The 25,000-nt window shown below is 45.2% G+C and overlaps 1 protein-coding gene across 1 annotated transcript in view; it reads left to right on the top strand.

The window, feature by feature from the left end:
• Positions 1-8,972, top strand: part of LOC134095688 (C-type lectin domain family 18 member C-like) — a 20,375-nt gene extending 11,403 nt beyond the window's left edge. Inside the window, exons 8-12 of the mRNA XM_062549355.1 lie at positions 43-149; positions 2,040-2,169; positions 3,843-3,939; positions 4,559-4,650; positions 8,038-8,972. Coding sequence (XP_062405339.1) covers positions 43-149; positions 2,040-2,169; positions 3,843-3,939; positions 4,559-4,650; positions 8,038-8,075 — 464 coding nt within the window. The 3' untranslated portion in view covers positions 8,076-8,972. The remainder of the gene's footprint in view (positions 1-42; positions 150-2,039; positions 2,170-3,842; positions 3,940-4,558; positions 4,651-8,037) is intronic.
• The last annotated feature ends 16,028 nt before the right edge of the window (positions 8,973-25,000 follow it).

The raw sequence follows: 25,000 nt of genomic DNA, 5'->3' as shown, positions 1-25,000 counted from the left end.
ATCTGATGTTTATATATTTTGATATCTGATGTGTTTGTGCAGAGAAGCTGCAGTTCCCCTACCACAGCTGTGACCTGCAGATTGATGGTGAATGCTTCATGGTGTCTCCAGAGGCGGAGACATACTACACAGCCAAGCTGCAGTGCCAGGTAACATGGCTCCGCCTTTAGCTCTCAGGCATCTGGAGCAGGGGGTCAGGATTTGGAGGGTTAGCTTCAGCCAGTTAGCATGTCATTTGGCCGCCGACATCTTTGAAAAAATGGCGTTCCATGGTTGTACCATATCCGGCACCAGCGCATGCACGAGACAGCTCATGCACGAGTTTCGATTTCGGCACGAGCGTCCTCGCGCGTCCATGTTGATAACGCATTCTAGAAGACATAAATAAAATGACTGACGACTAGGATTAAGTTACCGATACTTGATGCCTGTGCATTATCATTATACCAGGCTTTGTGAATAAAAGAAAAAAGCAAATGTCGTTCTAATAGGTTAGCCTACTATTATTTGCATTAGACTATGTATGAGTTGGCAAGGTATGATAAGACATTCTAGGAAATGCGAAGAAATTCTCTAACTAAACCCATTATTAAGCTACTCGCTGTCGTGTAGGCTAGGCTATGAAAACTATTTTAAAACACTCAGCTGCAGACCTGTAGCCTAGTTCATAACAACGCAGCGTTGGGGGTCACAGCCTACAGTAGATAACGGCAAAAGTTTCCGACAGTGACAGCAGACTTAAAATGCATGCTGCTCGAAACATAACACATGGATGCGCGCTTCTACCGGTAAGCCTATAATATGCGTTGGCTTAATTTCGTCTGTCTGCAAATGTAGGTTTAAACTGCAAATTCACACTGGGTGCAGCACAAATAGCATATCTGGTATCCACACGTTTCTTACATCCCATGTCTACTTATTAAGAGTAATTTTCGTCGGGTAGACAGCCTATTGCGCACATAAAATCCTAGGCTACAGTCAGTTCAAAGCATTTACTGTGGGGATCATATTTATGTGTATGCTAAGTGAATTCTTGCTCAATATTGACTCGCCATGTTTATTATATCATGACATATGAATAGGCCTATCACATTATAGGATTTCGAGACAAGGGGCAAACTTCTCCACCACCATCCCAACTCAAATAATTTGCGCCTGTAACGATAGGAGCTCGTTCACGAACACCTTCTCTCACTCTCCAATCTTCATCAACGATGTACCTATGTTGTCTCGTTGTAACGTGGAACCTAATTGGCTCATTCTAGCTGGTGACGGAAATGGACACCCATGGAACGCCATTTTCTCAAAGATGGCTGCGGCCAATTTCAAACTTTTTTGGCTGAAGTAGCTAGCCTAGCATCGGCCATTGAAATGAATGGGGGCGGGACTTAGTCCCTCTCTCCAGTTCTTATAATACCTCCATGATCTGGAGGGCTACCTGTCAATGACATAGTGAGTGTAGTAAGTAGGTAAAAGTTTTGTCATTAGCTTGAGTTGGTTTGAACTTTTTTGTGTCATTGACTTGATACATGTTAACGGTTTGTAACTAAATGAATGCAGTTGCTGCTATGATGCTACTGTATGTATCCGACTAGCATTATTAAAATGCATTTTACATGTATTCCTATTGTCTAATACAGTGGTTCCCAACCTGGGCTCCGGGGACCCCAATAGGGGCCGCCAGAGATTGCGGGGGGTCCGCACAATGTTGCCTAGGCTGAGGTTGTGAGATTACCAAAATGATTTGCGCACAATAAATGTAGAAAATCCCAATAATACACCCAGCTGGATAATCAAAACTCTGTGTAATGTTATTACCTCTGACCTCTAGGCCTGGCATTGGTAATTCATCCCCGGACCCCGATTGTTGAATAAAACAATGTCTTGTGGAATATGCGGGTAGGAGTTCGGGTAGGGGGCCCCGGCTTGTCTTAGACACAGGCAAGGGGCCCTCAAGGAAAAGAGGCTGAGAAACACTGGTCTTATACATAGATCTTCATACCGTAATCCCTGCTGTTCTGTGGTGATTCTGACCTCAGGACAGAGGAGGCGTTCTCGCTCAGATCCACAATCAGAAGGTGCAGGACATCCTGGCCTTTTACCTCAGCCAGCTGGAGACCACAAATGAGGTGACAGACCCTGACTTTGAGACCAGGAACTTCTGGATAGGTGAGAGCACGCACGCACACACGCACACGCACACACACACAAACGCACTCACACACACACACACGCGCGCGCACACACACACGCGCGCGCACACACACACACACACACACACACACACACACACACACACACACACACACACACACACACACACACACACACACACACACACACACACACACACACACACACACACACATTCCATTCCTTTGCCAGACTGAGTGAGAATGAGCGTTGGGTGAGTTTGTTGTGGAATACTGTAACTTCACTAGCCCACTGAGAATGGGTTATTTATGCCATCAAGCACATATGAAAACAGTTAGAGCTTCCAAATACTTTTGTCCATAAGGTGTAAATCTCTTTTCCCTTTCAATATTTGTGTGTTTGTTCATTTTCTTGTGTTTGTGCATTATTTATTGAAAAATGTATCAAAGAACTATTGTGATTGATGATACTTCTTTCGGTCTGCTTGAAATATGAGATCACCTCTGCAATCGCCTTTATTTATCAGTCTTGACGTTATTTTTTCTGCACAAAAATGCTAAATTACAGTTTTTTACAATTGCTTTGCTACTATTTTCAGAACCTTGATGTCATTTTCCACAACTCTAGACACAAAACTCAAAACGGTTACCACTTGTAACACAGGTTATCTAATATTCAAAACATTAGATTGTGCATTCAGATCTTCAAAGAAATATTGCACTTGCACAATCATTGGTTCAAAAAACAAATTTACTGTGAAATGCCACTGAAACATAACTATAGATCACCCGCACACAAGTAACCTATAGTTTCATTGTGTCATTGTTCGTACAATCATTAGATATTGTAGAACAAAATAGGTGATACAGGTTTCATTATGGTACTACAGGAACAGTACAGTAAACACATCTCTGTAAAAGTACTGCAATAGTAGAGAGAATACTACAGACACAGTGGAATCATTGAACAAAGTTTGTAATACAGTATATTGATGCAAAACACTACAGTACAATCACAACATACGTTTATTTGAATTAAAGTAAAAATAATTAGCTATGAAATAGAAAAGAAAAGACAGCCTGATGAAAATATAAAATATATATATTTATTTTACTGTATATACATGTAAAGATATAAAATATTAGGCAACATCCATGGATATTGTAGTCTAATTGGTTCATGCTCCACGCTAATTGGTGACAGTGAATCTCATTACAGTATCTTGAAACTTTCATGATTTGCAGTAAACATGGAAGATTGTGTGTCTGTTTCGTGTTTCCATACAACTATGTATTAAGAGTAATGCAACAGTTATCATTTTGAGCAGTTGTATCAATTGATAGTTAGATCATTGTAAGGAAATGAATAGACGCTCATTTAAAATGTAATGTGTGAATTGCCTTTTGAAATAGTAGTACTTTGATGTTAAGTTGTATCATATTGAACAGGTGAGTTTTGTTGAATGAACAAATGATCTAAGTTGTATGTGTATTGTATCCAAGCAATTGAGAAAAGGGTTAGAGTTTTGAAAAATGTGCATTTTGATCATTGGTTGTGAATTTTGTGTCTAGAGTTATGAAAAATGACATCAAGGTTCTGAAAATAGTAGCAAAGTGATTGTAAAAAACTGTATGAATACCATAGTGCCATAAGCTAGGCTTTTAGGAAGGCTTTGTCTTGTGTCTCAGGACTTACGTACAAGACCCTGAAGGATGCTTTTCGCTGGGACACTGGAGAGAGTCCTATTTTCACCAGCTTTGCTTTTGGACAGCCTGATAACCTAGGGTATGTGTGTGTGTGTGTGTGTGTGTGTGTGTGTGTGTGTGTGTGTGTGTGTGTGTGTGTGTGTGTGTGTGTGTGTGTGTGTGTGTGCGTGCGTGCGTGCGTGCGTGCGTGCGTGCGTGCGTGCGTGCGTGCGTGCGTGCGTGCGTGCGTGCGTGCGTGCGTGCGTGCGTGCGTGCGTGCGTGCGTGCGTGCGTGCGTGCGTGCGTGCGTGCGTGCGTGCGTGCGTGTGTGTGTGCGTGTGTGTGCGTGTGTGTGCGTGTATGTGTGCACACATATGTGTGGGTGGGTGAGTGTGTGTGTGTGTGTGTGTTTTGATGTGTGTGGTGAAAAAGTGGTTGGGAGGAGAATGATAGAAAGTGATTGAGACAAATAGACCTTAGGCAACTCCTACAGTTGAATAAAAAACTTTCTTGATGTAAGTTTCTTTTACGCTTTTAGTTTAGCTTTCCAGTTTCTAGTTCAAAGAATCTAGGGATCAAAGAAATGCATTGATAAACCACGATTTTCATCTAACCTTTGTAGTTCGATGCTCCCTAGAAGTTGTGCTCTTGTGCCCCTCTACATGTAGTATCTTGCCCTGACCACCGGGTGTCCCTCTCTCCTCTCTGTGTGTCCACAGCTTTGGGAACTGCGTAGAGATGCAGGCTGCCAGCGCCTTCAACTGGAATGACCAGCGCTGTAAAACACGCAACAGATACATCTGCCAGTTTGGTGAGCCTCCAAACCTGCCACGCACATTATTCAGACTCACACCTCTCTTAGGGAGAGACAGAGAGAATAAGAGAAGAAAGGAGTGGGATTTAGGGGGAGAGGTTTAAAATGAGAGCCAGAGTGAGGCTGAATTTTGTCAGTCGTGACAATTTCTTGTGGAGTATATCAAGTGTCTGATCCTCAGTATCAGTATCAGTCTTCATAAGAGGGGGAAACGTGTCAGGTGTTTTGGGGAAATTAGCTGAAAAGGAGCTATAGGCTAACTGGTCAAACCCCCTTCCAGTGAATTATGCTAAACTAAGCTAACGATGTCAGGCACATGATTATTGAGACTGGATCTGTATCCTCTTATCTATACTAACTAGAATTTGTGTGTTCCTTTAACAACACAGAGGCTCATTTGACCCTTGTCCTCTCAGAGGTCATCCTCTGGGTGGAATGGGCACCTTCTTCTGTTATGGTCTGGCTGCCTTTTGCTAGACCTGTGTCTATCCCCCGCAATTTGACAGAGAGAGATTGTGGCACAACTGCACTACCTGTCAACAGCCCCATAAACGACTGAGAGAGAGAGAGAAAGAGAGAGAGAGAGAGAGAGAGAGAGAGAGAAAGAAAGAAAGAAAGAGAGAGAGATGAAGAGAGAGAGAGAGAGGGAGAGAGTGAGTGAAAGGGAAATTACCCTCCAGAAAGCGTCACATAAGAATGCAAATGCAAAACAATACGAGACTAATTAATATTTAATTTTTACAGCGGCTTTAACATGCCATTCTGTCACCACAGGCCAGTAAATATGAGGAGCGAAATGAAAGACTCGGCTATTTGCCATTATTTTTCTGCTGCTGCTTATCAGAGCAGCTATGTTTTGCAGAACTGTCTCTCTCTTGCCTGCTTATCATCAAAATAATTCCAGTCACAAAGTAGAGGCACTGCCAACTATCTGATTGCTTATCATCATAAACCTGTCACAGCGCAATATTTAAAATCACCTGTGGGCCTTTTTTTATTCTGCACTATCAGCAGATAGATTTGAGTGAAAAATATTTTTAAAAGCAGCAACATCATCAACAACAACAACAACAGCAGTGGCAACGGCGACATAAACAGTGACAGATACAAACGCATGCATTCACCAGCACAGATGGAGTAGCCTGACAGCCCGTCAAACAACAGTGAGGCCTTTTAACGGGCAGTGCGGTGTGGCACAATACCATTAAAGTGAAAGTGGGTACTACACACACACACACACACACACACAAAGAGAGAGAGAGAGAGAGAGCACTCACACAGACAGCACATTTAAACAAAATGCCCTTTAAAGACCCCCATTCTGGACAAGCGTGTTTTATGACCTTCTCCTTTAGACGAGTTGAGCTCTTCTCTCGCCCATCAGCCTCACTCTAATGATGCTCCGCTGTAATCAATGGTGCTCACCATAAAATGCTTTAAAAGGATCAATGCGTGTCACTCCAGAGCTGGCACCCACCTTGTGCTCGCCGTTTGTCAAGACGCCCCCCAGGTTGTTAAGTCTGTCCACGTTCCGCCAGAGAGAGAGGGGAAAAAAAAACACACACTTGTTTTTATTTTGTTTAGCTTTGTGTTTTGTGTTTGTGATTGCTATTGATCACACTGAGGCACCTTCAGGCACACCCCCTATCGCCACGGTGACACCTAAACCACCAGTTCTTTTAAAAGGCTTTTCATAATGCGGAGGGCTGCAAAGCTGATTGGCTGAAAGTGATTGTTTTTTTCTAGCGGGGCGGTTTGGAAGTATTGAATGAATTGACAGCAGCGCAAGACCCCATGGGCAGAATCATGATGGGAGTGTCATAACCACACACACCCCAAACAGACACACATACACACACACACACACACACACACAAATACAAGATGTGTGCACACACATACAGATACAAGCATGTACATTCATTTCAGTAGAGTGCTGTGTGAGGGGGTTAACACTGACAAAATAAACTAATAGATTAATTGCTTTTTCTATCTCTCTTTCTCTCCTCTTCTCTCTCTCTCTCTCTCTCCCTCTTGCCACTCCCTCTCCTCTGGCACTAAATGACTGAGTGGCTGCTCTCACGTAGGATGTTAATTGGTAATGAAGCGATAAGTGGTAAACAGTGCTGTGGGGCTGGGTGGGATGGAGGGAAGAGAGAATGGGATGGGGGGATGGAGGGAGGGGAAGGGGGGGGGGGGTTGATGCGTGGAGCGGAGAGTTTGCGTGGAAGGCTGAGTGACTTTCGGAGGTGGGAGAGCGTTTGCTTCTGCCCACCAGAGAGAGCTGACTGGCAGGCAGGCTGGAGATCCGTAGGCGTGATGGAGCACGGTTTTATATAGCACCTCTCTCCTCTGCCAAGCACTCCAAAGCGCTTTACAGATAATGCCTCGCATTCACCTAACTGCCGGGGAGGGGAGGGGAGGGGAGGGGGGAGGAGAGGAGGCATGGCAGCTGTGTAGTGCTGTGCACCAAGCCTACTCACTGTATTCGCCGGGGCGGGAGCGAGCGAGCGAGCGAGCGACAACATGGCAGGGCTGGCTGAGGCTGAGGCTCTGTCTCTGTCTCTGTCTCGGCTCGAGGAGGCTTCAGCGATGAAGCAGGTAGAGCGAGGACGAGCCCGGGCCGCTCTCTGATTACCGCCGCTGCTCTCGTACGCCCGCAGAGTGCTGCCGCGTGGGGCTCCTCCCGCACACTGAGAAAAGTGGCTGCCTCTCGCCAGCACGCGCAGCACACAGAGATAACCAGCTACAGCACAGCACAGCCGCCCTGCCCTGATATGTCCGAGTAAACCTGAAAGTTTATTTCTTTTTTTCTTCTCTATTTTTCTGTTTGTTTGTTTTTTTTTAAAGAAAAATAAAGAACAGGAGGGGGAATCATTTATTCTGTGAGTGAGGCCTTTTACGTTCTCCCATAGAATATTAATGTACCCACTCCCGAATCAAGTCCGAATGGAGGCTGCTGGATTAAAGAGGATTTGTGTTACAAGCCACACTGTTTATTTCCTCCAGCTAAGATTTTTCCCCTTCTTATTTATTTATATATAACATTGAGTCATAGCATAGTAGTCTTCAGTGTATTTGCAATGAGAATTTGTGTTTGTATTTGAGTGGGTGAGAGAGAGTGTGTCTGTGTGTGTGCCTGTGTGTGTGCGCAAATATTTTTGTGGTTTCAGGTGAACTATGCCGCATACATAATTAAAATGTTTTGCTGGTCCTGTGTTTTGACATACATATATGTATATGTCGTGTGTTGCACTCAATTTTTACGGTGTATGTGTGTGTTTGTGTGTGTGTGTGTGTGTGTGTGTGTGTGTGTGTGTGTGTGTGTGTGTGTGTGTGTGTGTGTGTGTTTGTGTGTTTTTTTTTTAATGCATCTGTTTACAGCTCCGGAGCATATAGCAGTATGGGAGAGAGGCCGGTGATTGGGCCTGTAACTGCACATAAGGATCCTGAGGCAGAGGGAACAGAGAGAGAAAGTGTGTGTGTGTGTGTGTGTGTGTGTTTCCTGAGATGAGACTGCATCTCAGTCCTCCTGTCTGCTCTGCACGGCACTTCCAGTCATCAAGGCACCTCCCAGGGGCTGCTGCTGAATCTCCATTCCCCCTCTGACATTCTCTTCAGGTTCGTGATAAAGAGATACTGGAACATGCTGTTACTGAGACCTTACTCACCGCCTCAAACCACCACCACCACCACCACCATCACCACCACCTGTCCACCTGTCCCACCCACTCTCCCACCTTCTTTTCTTTTTGGACTCGGCTCGGAGGACAGGTCCTATTTTTAATTATCTACAGCAGTGAGAGCACTTACTTACTTCATTCACTCACTCACTCCCCCATTCACTCACTTACTCACTCACTCACTCCCTCATTAATTCACTCACACTCATTCCCTCATTCACTCCCTCATTCATTCCCTCATTCATTCCCTCATTCACTCCCTCATTCATTCCCTCATTCACTCCCTCATTCATTCACTCACTCACTCTCTACTCCTCCTGTCCATTCTGTATTCATGCTCTGTGCAGCAGTTGGACACTGACTGTCAAAATAGATTTGATGCATTGGGGGGTGATGGTGAGGGTGGGTGGGATGGGAGAGTGGCAGCAAGCCTGGGTCCCTCCCCAAAAAAAGCCTCCTCCGCAGCTCTCCTGAAGTCTTCCAGTGCCTGGTCCTCTCTTCTCCATATTCCAGCGGGCCTCGGCCCCATCCATATTAATGGGGCTGATAAACACATGGCACTGAGGCAGTGGAGCAGTCCTCTGCCATCACGGGCCAGGAGCCTCTCTGTTTGGATTTCACTCCATCTGTATTTCATTCCCACCACCACCGCTCTACCCTGCTCTGTGCTGTGCTGTGCTGAGCTGTGCTGAGCTGAGCTGAGCTGAGCTGTGCTGTGCTGAGCTGTGCTGTGCCGTTCTGCACTGCACTGCACTCACCAGCTCTTGTTTCTGGTGGTAACGCTGACGTGGTTCTATGTTACTATACTCACATCTTTCAACCTTTGGGAATGTGAAGATTGTTGAGCTGCGATTCTGAAGTTGAATTGTAGATACCGTCATTACAAAACCACTGGTAAATCAAAAGGATTAATTTCCAGACATGACATGGAAAGTTTGCCTCTTTTTTGTGCATGTATATGCACAAGAGTTAAATGATGTTAATTAGACAATATATGTTGATGGAAGTATGTCTTCTTTTCATATCAAAGGTTTTTGAAACTGTAAAAAAATCCCATTGCATACAAAGTTTATGCCAAGTTTACTCCAGATGTCATGATGCTCCATCATCTCATAAAACCTAAATGTATCCTTTCCATTTCTGAATCCCAAAACTGTGAGAGTCAGTATTGAGCTGTGTTGTAAAAAGGCCGTAGAAACAGTATTGTAGAATATTTCAATGCTGTCTAAAATGTAAGAATTTGTATTCGCTTTATATAAAACAGGTTTTCGAGGTTTGCAGCTCACTTTTGTACACTGGCGTTTGTAAATCATTCTTTGAGCATCTTCCTCAGAGAAACAGACATTTACAGAAAGCTGATGCAACCTTGACACATCCCAGCCTCAGCCAGACTTCTCACACCTCTAGAAGGGATTATGGGGTCCATGTTTGCCGCAGTTTACTGCAGTTGTAACTCTCCAGTTGTCAGGAGTCCTCTTGTGTTCCCACTAACTATTCGAGGCCTTGAAGACATCATCATCTGGAGAAGTGATGGCATCCTTTTTTTCACTGCAATCTCCTCGATTGTCGTATTCAGACCAAAGATACAATACTGATCATACTAATTGGCCAAGTAACACTAAACATTATAGCATGAAAAATGCATGGCAGAGCAGTTGTGCACAAGCAATCATGTGAAAGCAGTTAATCATTCTGCTGCTAGGTAACACAGGACTCATCAACATGATCTAAGCAAGCAAATAGTGCAAGTAGCAAATTGGCTTTTTCAGCCTTTGGCAATCAGTTGTTTAGATGTGATGCTATGCCATTAGCCATTCCAAAGCATTTGTACTTCACCCAGAGTATCTAATTAGTATGTTTTTATCTATCTTCATCTTGAATAGGCCTGGTACCATTAAAAGAGGAAGATGGTCTTAGGGGTTGTACGCTTAAGTCCTGATCAGTGTCAGATTGATAACTGCAGTACTGGAGACTGATTCTCATTTTAATTTATGATTAAATAATTGCCATGGCTAGTGTGAGCTACAGTAGTACACAGTGGTTTAGGCTAAAAACATTATAGCCATTTATTTTCATTACATCTGTTTTTATTTGCTTCCAAAACACCATGCAGCATTAAGTGTGTTGAAGTTTACACCATGAATATTTTTGCTGTCTTTGAAGCAAGTCAATATTTTTTTGTGGAGCCCTTGTAGACTGCAGAATTACTCTGAGTAGAACTTTTATTAGAGGACCCATGGTAGATTGCACAAAGCTTCTTGAAGGATTTGCCATTACGTCTGAAAGAGCTCATCAGATAATCGTAATGCTTTTGATTAGACTTTAATCTAGCTAATTAATTATGTTCAAGCCATTGGGACTAGGTGTCTCCTTGGTTCTTGTTTGATTGAACACACTTGATTTGACTCATTTTAATTTCCCTCAAAGCCGTTAGGTTACCTCATGAGCTGATCGACAATGTAACTTCACAAAAACGAACCTATTCAGTGCATCCATCATAGCTTGTCATATCTCTCTTGATAACCTTATGTTCTGTCTGGTTCCTCCATATTATCCAGCAGTAAAAACACTTCCTGTCCTGCCAGGAGTCATATGACAGGGATGTGAAATGTCATATGACCCAACCAATATTCTCCACCAGATTCAAAACAACAACAACAACAACAGAAAAAGCTCTTTCCAATGTGTTGCCTTCCTGGAGCTCAGCCACACAAATATTTACCGCTTGGTTTCGTCTGCTTGGCCGCTGCCGTTAATTGGAATAGATTGCACTTGTCCTCTGTGCCTCTTCCTGTGAACTGTGGCCAACTGTAACAGCAGACAACCAGAGGAGGCAAACACCAACTCAATGCTGCAGAGCCCCAGACTACTCATTGGTGGGGGAGGAAGGGTGTTGAAGTGTGTGTGGTATTTCTTTTATTTAACCATGGTCCATAATTATTTAACGATGCAAAGGAATATTTTTGAGACAGGCTGTTGAGGACGCGGCTGTTGTTTTTTTTAATAGGAACCACCAAGGATGTGTTCATTTTCTGTATTTCAAAGGGTTGATTAAATTGTAGTTATAAGAGGTTGTAAATGCAAATAAAATGTCTTCGTCTAATCAGCAGAGTTTTGCATTTTTTATTGCATGCTTTGATTTGAAGCTTTGTCTTTTGTGGGGCAGACATAGCCAATTATTATTCATAATAATAATAATGGTTAACTACAAAATAATCGTTGCTTTACTTTGGTGTAGAAGTCATATGGGGATATGAAGGAAACATCAAATGTCTGGCACCAGAAACAGATCATTAATGTATTAATACAGGGTATCCGAACAAGGCTTAAACTCTGTTTTAAACCCAGCAGTCACATCAAGGTTCTCCTGCACTAAGAACTGATTTGCAGTCATTTCCAAGTTCCAATAAAGTGTTGCGGTGTTGGTTATCCCCATTCATTTAGTATGCCACAGCTACTTTATCATCCTCAAAGTAAAGCTTTTATGATAAGGATGATTTGCAATAGCTGGTAAACCGTGATATTTTGTGAATATTCTGTGTTTTTGTTTTGTGTTGTGTTGTGAATTAATCAAAATCTTGAGCCAATCTGCGGAGAGCTTTATTCTGCCTGCTGTGGGCCCCCAGCATGCAGTCGTCCAGTGGGTGTCCGTGCAGACAGTGAACCCGTATCTATGTGTGGGCCTGGACAGTGAGCTCCGGCAGGAGGCTGCACGGCCTACGCCAGGGGGCCTGACTGCGGGAGGATTACCTCTGCGAGAAACTCATCGGGCCGGGGACGCGGTGAGACAAGGTGTGTGTGTGTGTGTGCGCATGCATGTGTGGTATGTGTGTGTGTGTGTGTGTGGGGGGGGGGGGGTAAATCATCTGGGCGGAGGAGAGGCGATTCGGGACGGGCGGGGAGATGTGCTCCATAAATCATCTGTGTTATTACCCCAAGCTGCCTACATGGGCTCAGGCGCTAATCCGGCTGCCAATCAACAGCATGAGCCATGAGGCTGACGCACAGCTGGACACTGGGCAGGACTCAGCACTCACACACTACGCTTCAGATGGGCACTACGTTTGGGCAGGTGGTGTCTGGTCTTCGTACCTTTCCTTCTCATGTGTGGATGGACAAAAGTAGGCTACAAACAATAAATAGTGTGTGTGTGTGTGTGTGTGTGTGTGTGTGTGTGTGTGTGTGTGTGTGTGTATGTGTGAATGTTTGTCTATGTACTGTATGTGCACACAGAGGTGTGCATGTTACACATGCTATCAGTGTGTGTGTGATATTCAAATGTACATATGTACGTGTTTCCGCACATTTACATTTGCTTGAGAGATGTTTGACAGCTGAATTAAAAAAAAAAAAAAAATCACCACTTGGAGATTTACTGAAACTTTAGAATCCAATAAGAAAGCCCCAATTCGCCGCCTCCTCTTTCCACATTGCCTCTGGATGTCGTAGATAATACAAAACAAATTTATTTTACATGCTTTTACCCGTTTCTTTTTTGCCCGTCCTCTTCTTCAACCCCAGCCCAAAATCAATTACAGTCCACAGACCAGTAATCTACTGCTCTGCCTCCCCCCAGCCGCCCCCCTCCCCCCGCCCCCCAAACCCTTATCTACTTCTCAATGCCAGATAGAAAATAACAAATTACTGCAGATAATTCGGGGAGCTCTCTGCTCACAGCCACTGGCTTTGCATCAGGGCGACGCGTGTGAGTTGACTTGTGGCTGCTGAGCTTTGGCAGGCTGAACAGAACATCTCAGTGCTCTTCAAGTTATCCTCTAAGGCCCCTCTCGTTTTCTCTCTCTCTCTCTCTTTCTCACACACACTTCCTCTCTTTTTTTCCTCTCCCTCTCTCCATCTTTCTCCTCTCTCGGTTTGGCTCGTGGCGTAGCACGGAGCCAGTGTGCGGAGGATGGTTTTTGTTGTGTTGCGAGAGAGAGAATGGTGAAATGCCTGACGAGCTGCCAAAAGCTAAAGGAGAGGAGGGATGCTCGGCTGTTCCCGATTCTTAACTGGAGAGAAGGGCTGTTGATGTCGCTTGTTTGTTTGTTTGTCTGTTTGTTTGTTTGTCTGTTTGTTTATAGGAAGCTCACTGCTAAGCAGCATCACTGATCTGATTCAGAGACAGCAGGTGTTGCTCCTCTCCCCTCTAAGGCTTGTATACATTCACTCTCATGTTCCACTCTTATCCAGGCTTGCTTAATACATCAGCTTGTATTGAACGATTTACACGTTGCTTCATGTTGACTATAGGAAAAAAACAGGAAACTCCCTGCGGTCTGCGGTTATGTTTACAGTATGTTGCCCTGCCTGCCCTCAGCTCTGTCCTTTCATCTAACGTTACACACACACACAACGCCGCGTCTGGTGTTAGCGACGGCGACGCCGCATGTTCCAGCTTCCCCACTGCCCCCCACAGCACCCAGTGTCCCTTTTGTTCTGAGGCAGCGGCACAGCGTTTGCCGGGGCCTCTCTGCAAGGCTGACCTGCCGGGAATGAAGTATCGATTACAGATGGAGGACTCCAGCTGATAGAGGGGAGATACATGCAGGCCTGGTGGTACCAAGGGGAGCAGTAGGATTAACATCACCTTCACACACACAGTAGGCAGCTGCTCTCTGGACGTTATGCAACCTTGTGAAGCACATTTATATAAAACAGAAGTTGTGGAAAGTGCACTGATCTCCACTGGGCTTTGCCAGTTTTAGTACAAATGGCTTGCGTTAAAAGTTGCAGATGAACAATTTGCACATCAGATGTACTCGTTCGTCACATTTATTTAGTGAAGTCTGCTAGCCTGGCAAGCCAAACTATACAGAAATGTATAGTCTGGAGTCGGACCATTCACAGAGCTGAAGCCTGTGGGTGGGATGAACCGGTGTCTATCAAACTACTCTGCACGTAATAGGCCAGCACTTGTGACCAATCGTAGCCGGTCGGCAAAACGGCAACTACATCCTTCTTTAAAACTAATGACTTGAGTGCTTTCTGCTCAACCTTCAAAGAAAAGTCTAAACTCTTCCAAAGCCGATTCAAACGAGCACGCTTCGTTAGCCACATCCATCTTTCGTGATAAGGCGGGCTCAAGGGCCAGAATGTCCAGAAGTCAAGCGTGCACGCTGGGCAGTGTGCATTTTCCGGAAGTTACGTCAGAATAGACTGTCCGAAAGTCAAGCGCTCTCACTAGTAGGGTACTTCGTTTGGCGTGATTTCCAAGCGTGCATCGATGCATCTTTTTTGGCCTCAGATATCCCATAATCCATTGCGCAGCGCAGGTCAAGCTCCACATGTCATGCAAATCGTCAACACCCCCCCCTCCCCGAGTCAGGTGACGCCAACTAGTTAGTGCTGTCCAAATGTAGGTAGGGACGCATACTGAGGAGCGAGCTAACTAAGACGCTACTGGGAAGAGGGTACTATCCAGCGTGCACGCTTGACTTCTGGACATAGCCAAGGTCTCCGTACACAGATAGAGCGTTCTGATTGGACAGGCTGACTTGGTGCCGAACGCAGGCTTGACCTTTACGGTGCGACCCTAGACCATCCCGCTAGCCAACATTTTTTTTTTTGCCACTAGGGTGCGTCTAGATTTCCAGGCTAGAAGTCTGCAGTTTGGCTTTGTAAATCCGTAACCTGACAGCAAAACAGCATTACTGTAACGAGAATTTGACACATACTCTACAATTTCCCTATCAAAATGTATGTGTTTGCTATTAAACAACTTTTAATAGCATACATATTTGAATGTATATTGGGGTACTATTCTGAGGTAGGAGACCTCTGCGTCCTTGAAAACTGAATGAGAAAAAGAACCAAGTGAGCTGGCGTGAGATGCACTGATCAGAATAGATTTGCTTAGCCACTCTTTTCCCTTACAATATTCATGACAAAACATAATTTATTAAGGCACTGCATTTTCTTGCCCAACGGTTAAAAGAAATTGAAAAATTGAAAAAAAAAAGTAGATTCTCACCTGTCAGCTTGGAAAACAATAAATTCACACATTAGCAATAGATTTGAGGCTGTTGATGTTATGAGATCAAATATATTCGAGTAAAAATATTCCCAATTAAAAACTACCCTCAAAACACTACCTCTCCTGCACACACACACACACACACACACACACACACACACACACACACACACACACACACACACACACACACACACACACACATAGCTGCAAGCCAGAGCAATGGCACTAATGAACTACTTTTGATAAGTTATTTATTATCTCTCAGTGTTATCCCACTCTGAGAGTGTAGGCATGAGGAGAGGTTTTGGGGAGGAGGCGGGGAGGGACATAACCAGGAACCAGAAGAGCCAGGCCAGGATATGGGCTGGTATTCTATTGGGCAGATTTCCGTCCAAATGCCAGGGAATTTGGCAGTAAGATTCTCTGACTCCATTTCAGCCTTAATCAAGCTTGCTTATGATAATGCAAGGAGAGAGAGGGGGAGGGAGGGAGAGAGAGAGAGAGAGAGAGAGAGAGAGAGAGAGAGAGAGAGAGAGAGAGAGAGAGAGAAGGAGGGAGAGATAGAGAGTGACCAAAAGGGGGACAACTAAAAGGGAATGAGAGAGACTTACGCAGGGAAGGGAGAGGGTCTGCAAGAGGGAGAAAGACAGTCATGGCACACAATATATTGACAGAATGGGAAAGAGTGTTTGTTTGTGTGTGTGTGTGTCTGTGTGTATGAATATGTGTTGGCATGTGTGTGCATGCGTGTGTGTGCGTGTGTATACTGTATGTGTGCGTATGTATGAATATGTGTTGGCATGTGCGTGCATGTGTGCATATAGAAGTATGTGTTGTTGTGTGTGTGTGTGTGTGTGTGTGTGTGTGTGTGTGTGTGTGTATGTGTGTTTGTGTGAGTGTGTATGAATATGTGTTGGCATGTGTGTACGTGCGCGCGTGCATGTGTGTTTGTGTGTATATGCACAGTATGTATAAATATGTGTTGGCATGTGCGTGTGTGCGCCGTGTGTGTGTGTGTGTATGTGTGTGTGTGTGTGTGTGTGTGTGTGTGTGTGTGTGTGCGTGTGTGTCTATGTGTGTGTGTGTATGTGTGTGTGAGTGTGTATATGTGTGTGTGTGTGTGTGTGTGTGTGTGTGTGTGTGCATGTATGTGTGTGTGTGTGTGTGTGTGTGTGTGTGTGTGTGTGTGTGTGTATATGTGTGTGTGTGTGTGCATGTGTATGTGTGCATGTGTGTGTGTGTGTGTGTGTGTGTATATGTGTGTATGTGTGCACATGTGTATGTGTGCATGTGTGTGTGTGTGTGTGGAGTATTTGTGTGAGTTTGAGTGAGGAGAAGCCCCAGCTCCGGCAGTGGGCCAACGCCACAGTGGCCGCCCGTCACTGCTGTGCTGGCGTGCTGATAAGGCGGAAGTGAAGGGAGGCTTCCGCGGCCACTGACAGTGGAATTAGCTGGCATTGTCATGGTAATGCAGGTGATATTTTTTTCACCTCCGTCCGACACAGACCCTGCATTGTATGGCAAACAGGAATGCAATTTCTCAGCCAGCAGTGATCGGAAAAGAGGGATGACAATTACAATCCTCTTTGAAAACGAATGTCTCCAAATGACTTTTCATTCAGGCGAGGCAAAAGCGCCACGAACCAATTAAAGTGTATGTGTGTGTGTGTATGTGTGTGTGTGTGTGTGTGTGTGTGTGTGTGTGTGTGTGTGTGTGTGTGTGTGTATGTCAGCTGCAGGCTAAAGGACGCATTCCAATGACCTGGTGCCTTTACTTAACCATTTAGCCTGCATTCTGATGACATGAATAGTCACGGGGGGGGGGGGGGGTGCTGCTCAGTGCGTGCAGCTGGAAAGGCACATGGGTGATCCTTGTCATTTTAACACACACCACGCGCACAAGAAAACATGTCTGTGGCACGCCAGGCTGTGGCGATGGTGTGACCGCAGTTTATGTCAGATGGAGCACTCAACCATTAAGCCATGTGGCCGCCATGTTGTTGTGTGCTGAGGGTGAGAGTATAGGCCACCAGGCCTGCTTGGCTGGTGGGATACATTTTTGCCATAACAAACTTTTAAAGCAGCACAGATTAAAAGCCTCAAGCGCCGTGATCTGTCTTGATTAAATGCAGACTTGTCGGGTTTGTCGTCAAAGACAAGCTTAAGATAACCGCCTTCTCTGATTTTTACCAACATTTATCAGAGAGCACTGAGGTGAAATTTAAGTAACTCAAGATAAAAACAGGCAGGCAGAAATACTGTGTATTTGGAGGGGGGGGGGGGGGGGGGTATCGTGTTGGGGGTTTGGGGGCGGTGTAGAGGGACTCAGATTAGTTCGGTAAAAAATATATATCTAGCTCACTGATAATGACTGGTAACAATAGAGGCAATTACTCAAGGAATGGAAGATAAGTATCGTCTCCTTGAAACGAAGGTTTTCCCCAGTAATGGCTCATTTATTCTTGAGGTGCTCCTTCTTGGAAAGGAGTCTGAAGGAAGAGCGTATGAAAGTGGCAATCAGTAGTCAATTAGAATGTTTTACATTTCAATGGTAATAAGGATGCCGCCAATTTAGTTGGTGTGTGTGTGTGTGTGTGTGTGTGTGTGTGTGTGTGTGTGTGTGTGTGTGTCTGTGGTTCTCTGTCAGCATGTATGTGTGCAGATAATAAGTGTGTCTGAGAGGTTTCCTGTCAGTGTGTGTGCATAATGTAAGGTTCTCTATCAGTGTGTGTGTTTGTGTATTTATGTGTGTGTGTGTGTGTGTGTGTGTGCGCATGCCTGTCTGGCTGTCTGTGTGAGGAAGATGGTAAGGCAGTGAGGCAGTTAGGTTACAGAAGATGGAATGAGTGAGGGCTGCTGATTATCACAGCGCAGAATGCTGGAGAAGACAAAATGGGTTTGAAAATGCGGGAGGTAGGCCTACTTCAGCAGTTTTCCGATGTTGCCAAGTAGTTATCATTTTGATCTCGAATCAAACCAAGTTATGTGTCACATTGTGTAATGTGCAAAATAATGTCAATAACTGTGATCCCCAAGGCAGTGAAAAGTGCTGTGCAAAAGAATTATCTTAAGCACGTTAAAAGGCACAATGAGGTGGTGTAGCAGAGGGTTGACAGGGTTGGATTTTGATTAATTGGGCTGCCACATAATTTCCAGCAACTAATTTATCCCCTCCATAATTTTCAACCCCTTGAAACCCTCAACCCCGCACCCAATCACTGGTGCACAAGGAGCTAGCTTATCAGCCCCTCAAATCCAATTTGAGGCGAAGAGAATATTTGCCAAAACCAATAATGGAATGTATTCAACGTGCCTTGTGAACGCACAGAATGTACCTCCGTCATTAAACCAATCTCTTTTCAAACCCAGCTAGCCTACATTATGGGTGCTTGTTTTCTCTCTCGCTTTCTTTTTCTCGCTCGTTCTCTCCCTCCCTCTATTTTTTAGCTCGGTGGTGAACTTTGTATTTGGATGCGAGATGAACTTTGATAAGAGTTAATGAGAAAAGCGTATTGTGCTGAGAGAGAATGGCTACGGCTCCTCCAGCCGAGCGCGTAGTGGGGCCCATCTTCCAGAAACGAGATACAGACAGCGGGGATAAAGGGAAAGTGTCACAGGGACAACGTCAAGGAGGTGATCTGTATGAAGAATGCGGGATGACGTGCGGGAGAGGACAGGCGACGCCGTAGGGCTCTGAATGAAGAAGAGGTGAGCTTGAGGCATAAGTATTCAGAGCAGGCACCACCGCTCTCTCCTCTAGACGAGACTGCAACGATAACTCATTTCCCTCCCTCTTTGTGAAATTCCGGTCCCATTTGCCATCTTTTATTCGTGCCAATGTGCAGGTCACATACACTGTCTAAACACAGTAGCCACAATCGGGAACCCTCTAATCAACAGCCACTGATGTGCTAGCATCATAACGTCTGCATCTTCGCTTTCGGAGATTTATGCGAAATAAATTCAACTTACGTGAGGCTTGAAGACGGCGGTAAGATGCTGGTGCCGCTCTCCAAATGATTGGAATGATTTCTTGGGTGGAAGATGGCATGCTCAAATACTCAAGACTGATCATGACTCAAATTTATCTTTGCAATATAAAACCTGTGTGGCCATATCGTAGCCTAATTTTTAGTCTCAGTTGAATTTGTGGGGTGGGGGTGTTGAATCAAGAAAAGATCCATTAGAGTTGAATGGGCTTTTGGAGCTACAGATCAAAAGAGAGAGCTAGGGTGATAAATAAGATCGGGGAGAGAAAGACGAGGAGAGAGGGCCTCTCAAGGACGTCATATCTTAATTGAAAATGACAGCTTCAATTAAAAATGTAATCATTCCGTCCGTTTTCTAATTAAAATGGAGCCGACTGATAGTTTTGTCTTATTAACTTCAAAGACTGGCTCAGAGTGCAACGTTTGGCTCAGCGAACAAGGGGAGGAGAAATAGCATCATCATCTTTCTGTGGGTCTGAGAACCCAGCCTGGGGGACAGAGTTCATGTACCCCTTGTAGAGTCTCTCAGCTTCCACTTACCCTCTACCACAGTCCCCCAATCACACACCATAGATGGATAGAGACTTTTTCTCACAAGGCAACTTTTTACAGGCAACATAAGTTGAATACTGAGTGAAACGCGGACGGATGCGTGGCTGACATCAAAAAGTGCTCTGACCAGGGGAGGGAAGAGCAGATGTTTTGGAGGCATAATGAGGGAAGGCTTTTGTTGTTTTAATTCAGATCACAGTGACTGCTCTCTCTCCCTCTCTCTCTCTCTGATTCCCAGACCGAGGAGCAGATGTTCATGCTGGTAGAGAAACAGAGGAACAGGAAGAGGTTGGCTGAGGGAGACATCTGCACAGCTAACACAGAGTGACGGCTCTGCAGGGTACTGCCGCAGGGAGTCAACAGGTAGGCCTGAAGCGTCCTGGACAGTGACCAACCATTCCCCCTGCCCAGGGATGGTATGGCTCCTCCTACTCACCAGACGACTGCAGTTGTGCATAAATATGATAGCATTCAAAGAGAGAGCATCTGTAATTGCTGCCAAGTGAAACAGCACTGAAATGTCTCCTCTCTCTTAGCCAAGTAGAAAAAATAAAAGGACAGTGTGACAAATGCAACTTGTGGACAATAAAAGAGAAAGGAAAGGAAGGGGGAAAAAGCAGAAAAATAGGCAGTTTTCTGTCCTCTAGCCAGTCATGACAGCGTGTGAGAGAGCATTGTTTTGTACTTAAACAGAGACAGACCTTCTCTCGTCCCCGTTGTCCTGGATAAGATTAGTGGAGCTATACATATTTAAATTGTTTTTGGCCATTTTAAGACGTGGACCTCAAGTGCACTCCTCCGGAACTGTTTGACAGGAGAGATGAGAACAGGGGAGGATGTGGTGTGGGGTGAGTCGTAGGAGGCTGCCAATCTCCGGTGACATTTAAGCTCTTTTAAAGAGAGCGCCACTTCAACTCTGCGTAGACACTTGTTTTTAATAGCACAGCTGCTTGATTGCCGACAGTCGGTCTCTGTGTGCGTTAGTATGTTTGAATGTGTGTGCGTGTTATGTGTATGTGTGTGTGTGAGTGAGAGAGTGTGTGTTTGTCTGTGTGTGTGTGTGTGTGTGTGTGTGTGTGTGTGTGTGTGTGTGTGTGTGTGTGTGTGTGTGGGTGAGTGAGTGTGTGTGTGTGTGGGAGGCAGCACCATGTACTGTGTGCCAGGGCAGATCAAAGTGGTTTCCCCCCCGGCAGGGGGCAGCACTGTGATCCCTCTTGCTCAGCCGTGGTCAAAGTGGTGCCCCTGCTGAAGCATACACATCAAATACAAATATCCCCCACCGAGCCACCAGCGAGCACGCAGAGAGAACAGACTCACACACACACACACACACACACACACACACACACACACACACACGAGGTGCATGTGTGCGAGGCAGTGTCACATTTTGAAAACTTTTAAATTACATAGAGAACTTCTCTCAACTGAATTACCAGACTATTTGTTGTGAGTTTGAGGGAGAAATGGAGGTGCTCAGTGCCGCGTGATTGCTTTCTTTTCTTTGGGAAGATATTTGTTTCATGGCACTGTGTTGCGTAGGTGTATTTATCTCAAGTAAATGTGACGTGTGCTATGGATTTTTCCTCATCGCCGGGAAGCTCACATTTTAAATTCACTCAATAGGGGGACTAGACCTGGAAGCCAGAAATGGCTACAGACAAATCACTCACATGATATTAATGACATCGGAAACACAGCTCTTCTGCAGAATACAAAATCCTTTTTTCTCTCCTTGTTTCCGTCTCGCACACAGACACACACACCCACACACACGCACGCACGCACGCACGCACGCACGCACGCACGCACGCACGCACGCACGCACGCACGCACGCACGCACGCACGCACGCACGCACGCACGCACGCACGCACGCACACACACACACACACACACACACACACACACACACACACACACACACACACACACACACACACACACACACACTCACATGTCGACATGTACAGGCAGACACACAAATAGACACATATGCACATACATCCACTCATATTACATCTGGACACTCCAGAGACTTGGCTCTGATTGCACAGCTTGTTCTGGAGTGAGGAGCCAAAATCAATGAGGCCCAAACAGGATTATTGGCGCTGAGTCTGGTTCTGATTAGAGGGGCTTGGGGTGGGTTTGGACCGGGTTAAAATGTCCACTCCACTCTGTCTCTCTGAGTAACATCCACTTCAGTCAGGAGCCAGACCAGCAGGGCTTTTAAGTCAATACCCACACAAGCACACGCACGCACACACACACACACACACACACACACACACACACACACACACACACCAGATGCATTAGGTACACACAAACATGCACACACACATAAACCGCCCACAACCACATGAATCCTCTCCATTTCCCTCATGTCTCCTTAATTCTCTATTCTATCCATCTTCACACAGGGTCACACACACACACACACACACACACACACGCGCGCGCGCAGTCACACCACACACGGTCACACACACACACACACACACACACACACACACGGTCTCTCTCTCTCTCACACCACACACGGTCACACACACACACACACACAGGGTCACACACACACACACACACACGCGGTCACACCACACACGGTCACACACACACACACACACACACACGGTCCCTCTCTCTCTCTCACACCACACACGGTCACACACACACGGTCACACACACACACACACACACGGTCACACACACGGTCACACACACACGGTCTCTCACACACACACACACACACACACACACACACACACACACACACATGGTCACACACACACGGTCACACACACACAGTCACACACACACACAGTCTCTCTCTCTCACACACACACACACACACACACACACACACCACACACACCACACACACACACGGTCACATCAAGCCTCTTTTCTCCTCGTTCACCTGCTTTAATTCTCTGATCTATCCGTCCGGCACTCCATTCAATCCATTCTGATTAACACCTCATTTATTTTGATGTCTCTACTCGTGTAGCCAGCCGTCAGGGCCGCGCAACGGGCCCCCGCTTCCCGTCGCCAGAGGGACCGGAGCCGCCAAGCATGGCGTGGGCACGCCGCGCTCTGTCTGACCTTGAGCGTGCCAAGTTTCAGGGAGAGAGCCGTGGCGCGGCGGAGTGAGTGGATCGTTAGTTTGTGACGAGCGATACATTATCTTCAAAAAAAAAAAAGGAAAAGAGAAAAAGCTTGGCGGTGCTGTATAAAAATGAACCTTTTTCTATAAAACCCAGGGAAGTGGAAAAGGCTTGGCTCCTGCTTTGGAGTGACCTTCAGGCAGCTTGAGCAGGATTAAAAAAAGGAGCTCTGTTCTCCTCCTCCTCCTCCTCCTCTTCCTCCTCCTCCTCCTCCTCCTCCTTTCTCCAACAGAAAAGGTTAGTCCTCACTTACATTTTTCTCTGTGGTGCCCCTGTAACAATATCCACTCATTACATGCACTGGAAGGTAATTGGTCGGAAATAATTGAGACAGAAATCCAATTCCTGCCGTTATTATGGGTGGCGGATGTGGGCAGCTGGGCTTTTCACAGACTCCCGACTTGACCCGCTGTGTAGGCTCTCACAGAGCCCTGTGTCACCGGCTAGAACAGAAATGAGAAGCAGTGGACAGGGTTGGAGAGAGGGGAGGGGGCATTCATGTCTTCTCTCCAGTCTCCGCCATTCCTTATGCCCTTTTCAAAATGAGGCATAGAGGTTGGATGTGGATTTAAAGAGACATGTTTCCAAGGGAAAAAAAGGTTTTCATCTCAGATCGTATAATGGTGTCGTCCCTTTTTATAGCTGCCTGCTCCGTTCGGGCTGAGAATATAGCACAGTAAGAATATTTAATTCAACTGAGTTCATTTTAGTGCCCTCCGAGCAGTCTCTCCTCATGCATCTGCTCTGTGTGTGTTATCTTGGCTATTCTACTGTCCTATCAGTTTGTTGATTCTCAGCCTCTCCAAATCATCCAAATTAGTCTTCTTGATGATAAATCTGAAACTCTGTCACTGGCTACATTTGAAACACTGGCTCGTGGGACTGTTTGCATTGTATTGCGGCCTCTCTACCGTGAACAAGTTCAACAGTCCTGTGTAGACCCTCAATTATTACTTAAAAGTGTGCCTAATAAGACTCTCTACTGCAGGTTGTATCATTTTATATGAGCACAGTCTATTTACATTGATTTGCCATTAGCTGAGCTCATAAATGTCTCTGTAGGTTTTAAACCAGGTTCCCTTAGCTCATCATAAAAGAACTATAAATAGAATGCAGATTGAAGTAATGGTATGCATAGCTGCATACATACATGCTTTGACAAATCGAATGACTCTAAGCATGAGTAAGCTATTGGCAGATTGATTTCATTGATTTCACCCCAAGGGTCGAACTAGAATGTCCACGTTGACAATTGAACAAATAATCTATCAACAGCAAAAAAAAAAAAAAGACATTACAACAATGCACAACGTTGGCATAGAGCAAATTGCACAACACATTAAACATTGATTTCAACCTATCCAACCGCACTGCTATTTAACATGAAATCCTATACACACACACACACACACACACACACACACACACACACACAAACTGAATTGAGGAACTGATGCAAACACTGATCAGGGTCCGTCATAAGGCTCGGTTAGCAACGCTTGGCCGCACATCTCAAAGCCATTAAAATGCCCAGTGGCTTTGTGTAAAGAGGGAGATCAATAGCGTCTCCAGCTTCCAGAGGCAAGTATTTCCCCAGGTGAAGCACGCTAAAAAGCCTTTGTAGCTGATGTGTGATGTGCTCTGAGTGCTCCCAGTGAGAGAAAATAATGGGATGCCATGAACTGTTAATGAAAATTACAAGGACTACGTTGGTTGCTGTGTTTTGGTTTTTTGATGTAGTTAAATTATTTATTTGATTTGGCTTTGTCTGGCTTATTTCACTGTAATTCCATTAAAATGTTTACTCTGAAGGTTTTTTTTTTCAGTTAGAAGGCACATTTCTTTTAAAATTCAGTTTAATTATGGACATTTTCCTTGTGGAAGCAAAAAATTCACATTAATTAATTTAGTGTTGTAAATAGCTATGGCGAGTGATCTTGGGAATCTTAATAAGACTTTAAAAAACATTGTAAATGAG

Source organism: Sardina pilchardus, chromosome 11, assembly GCF_963854185.1.
Source record: "Sardina pilchardus chromosome 11, fSarPil1.1, whole genome shotgun sequence".
Lineage (NCBI taxonomy): Eukaryota > Metazoa > Chordata > Actinopteri > Clupeiformes > Clupeidae > Sardina > Sardina pilchardus.
This window is presented reverse-complemented; position numbering and strand designations above follow the sequence as displayed.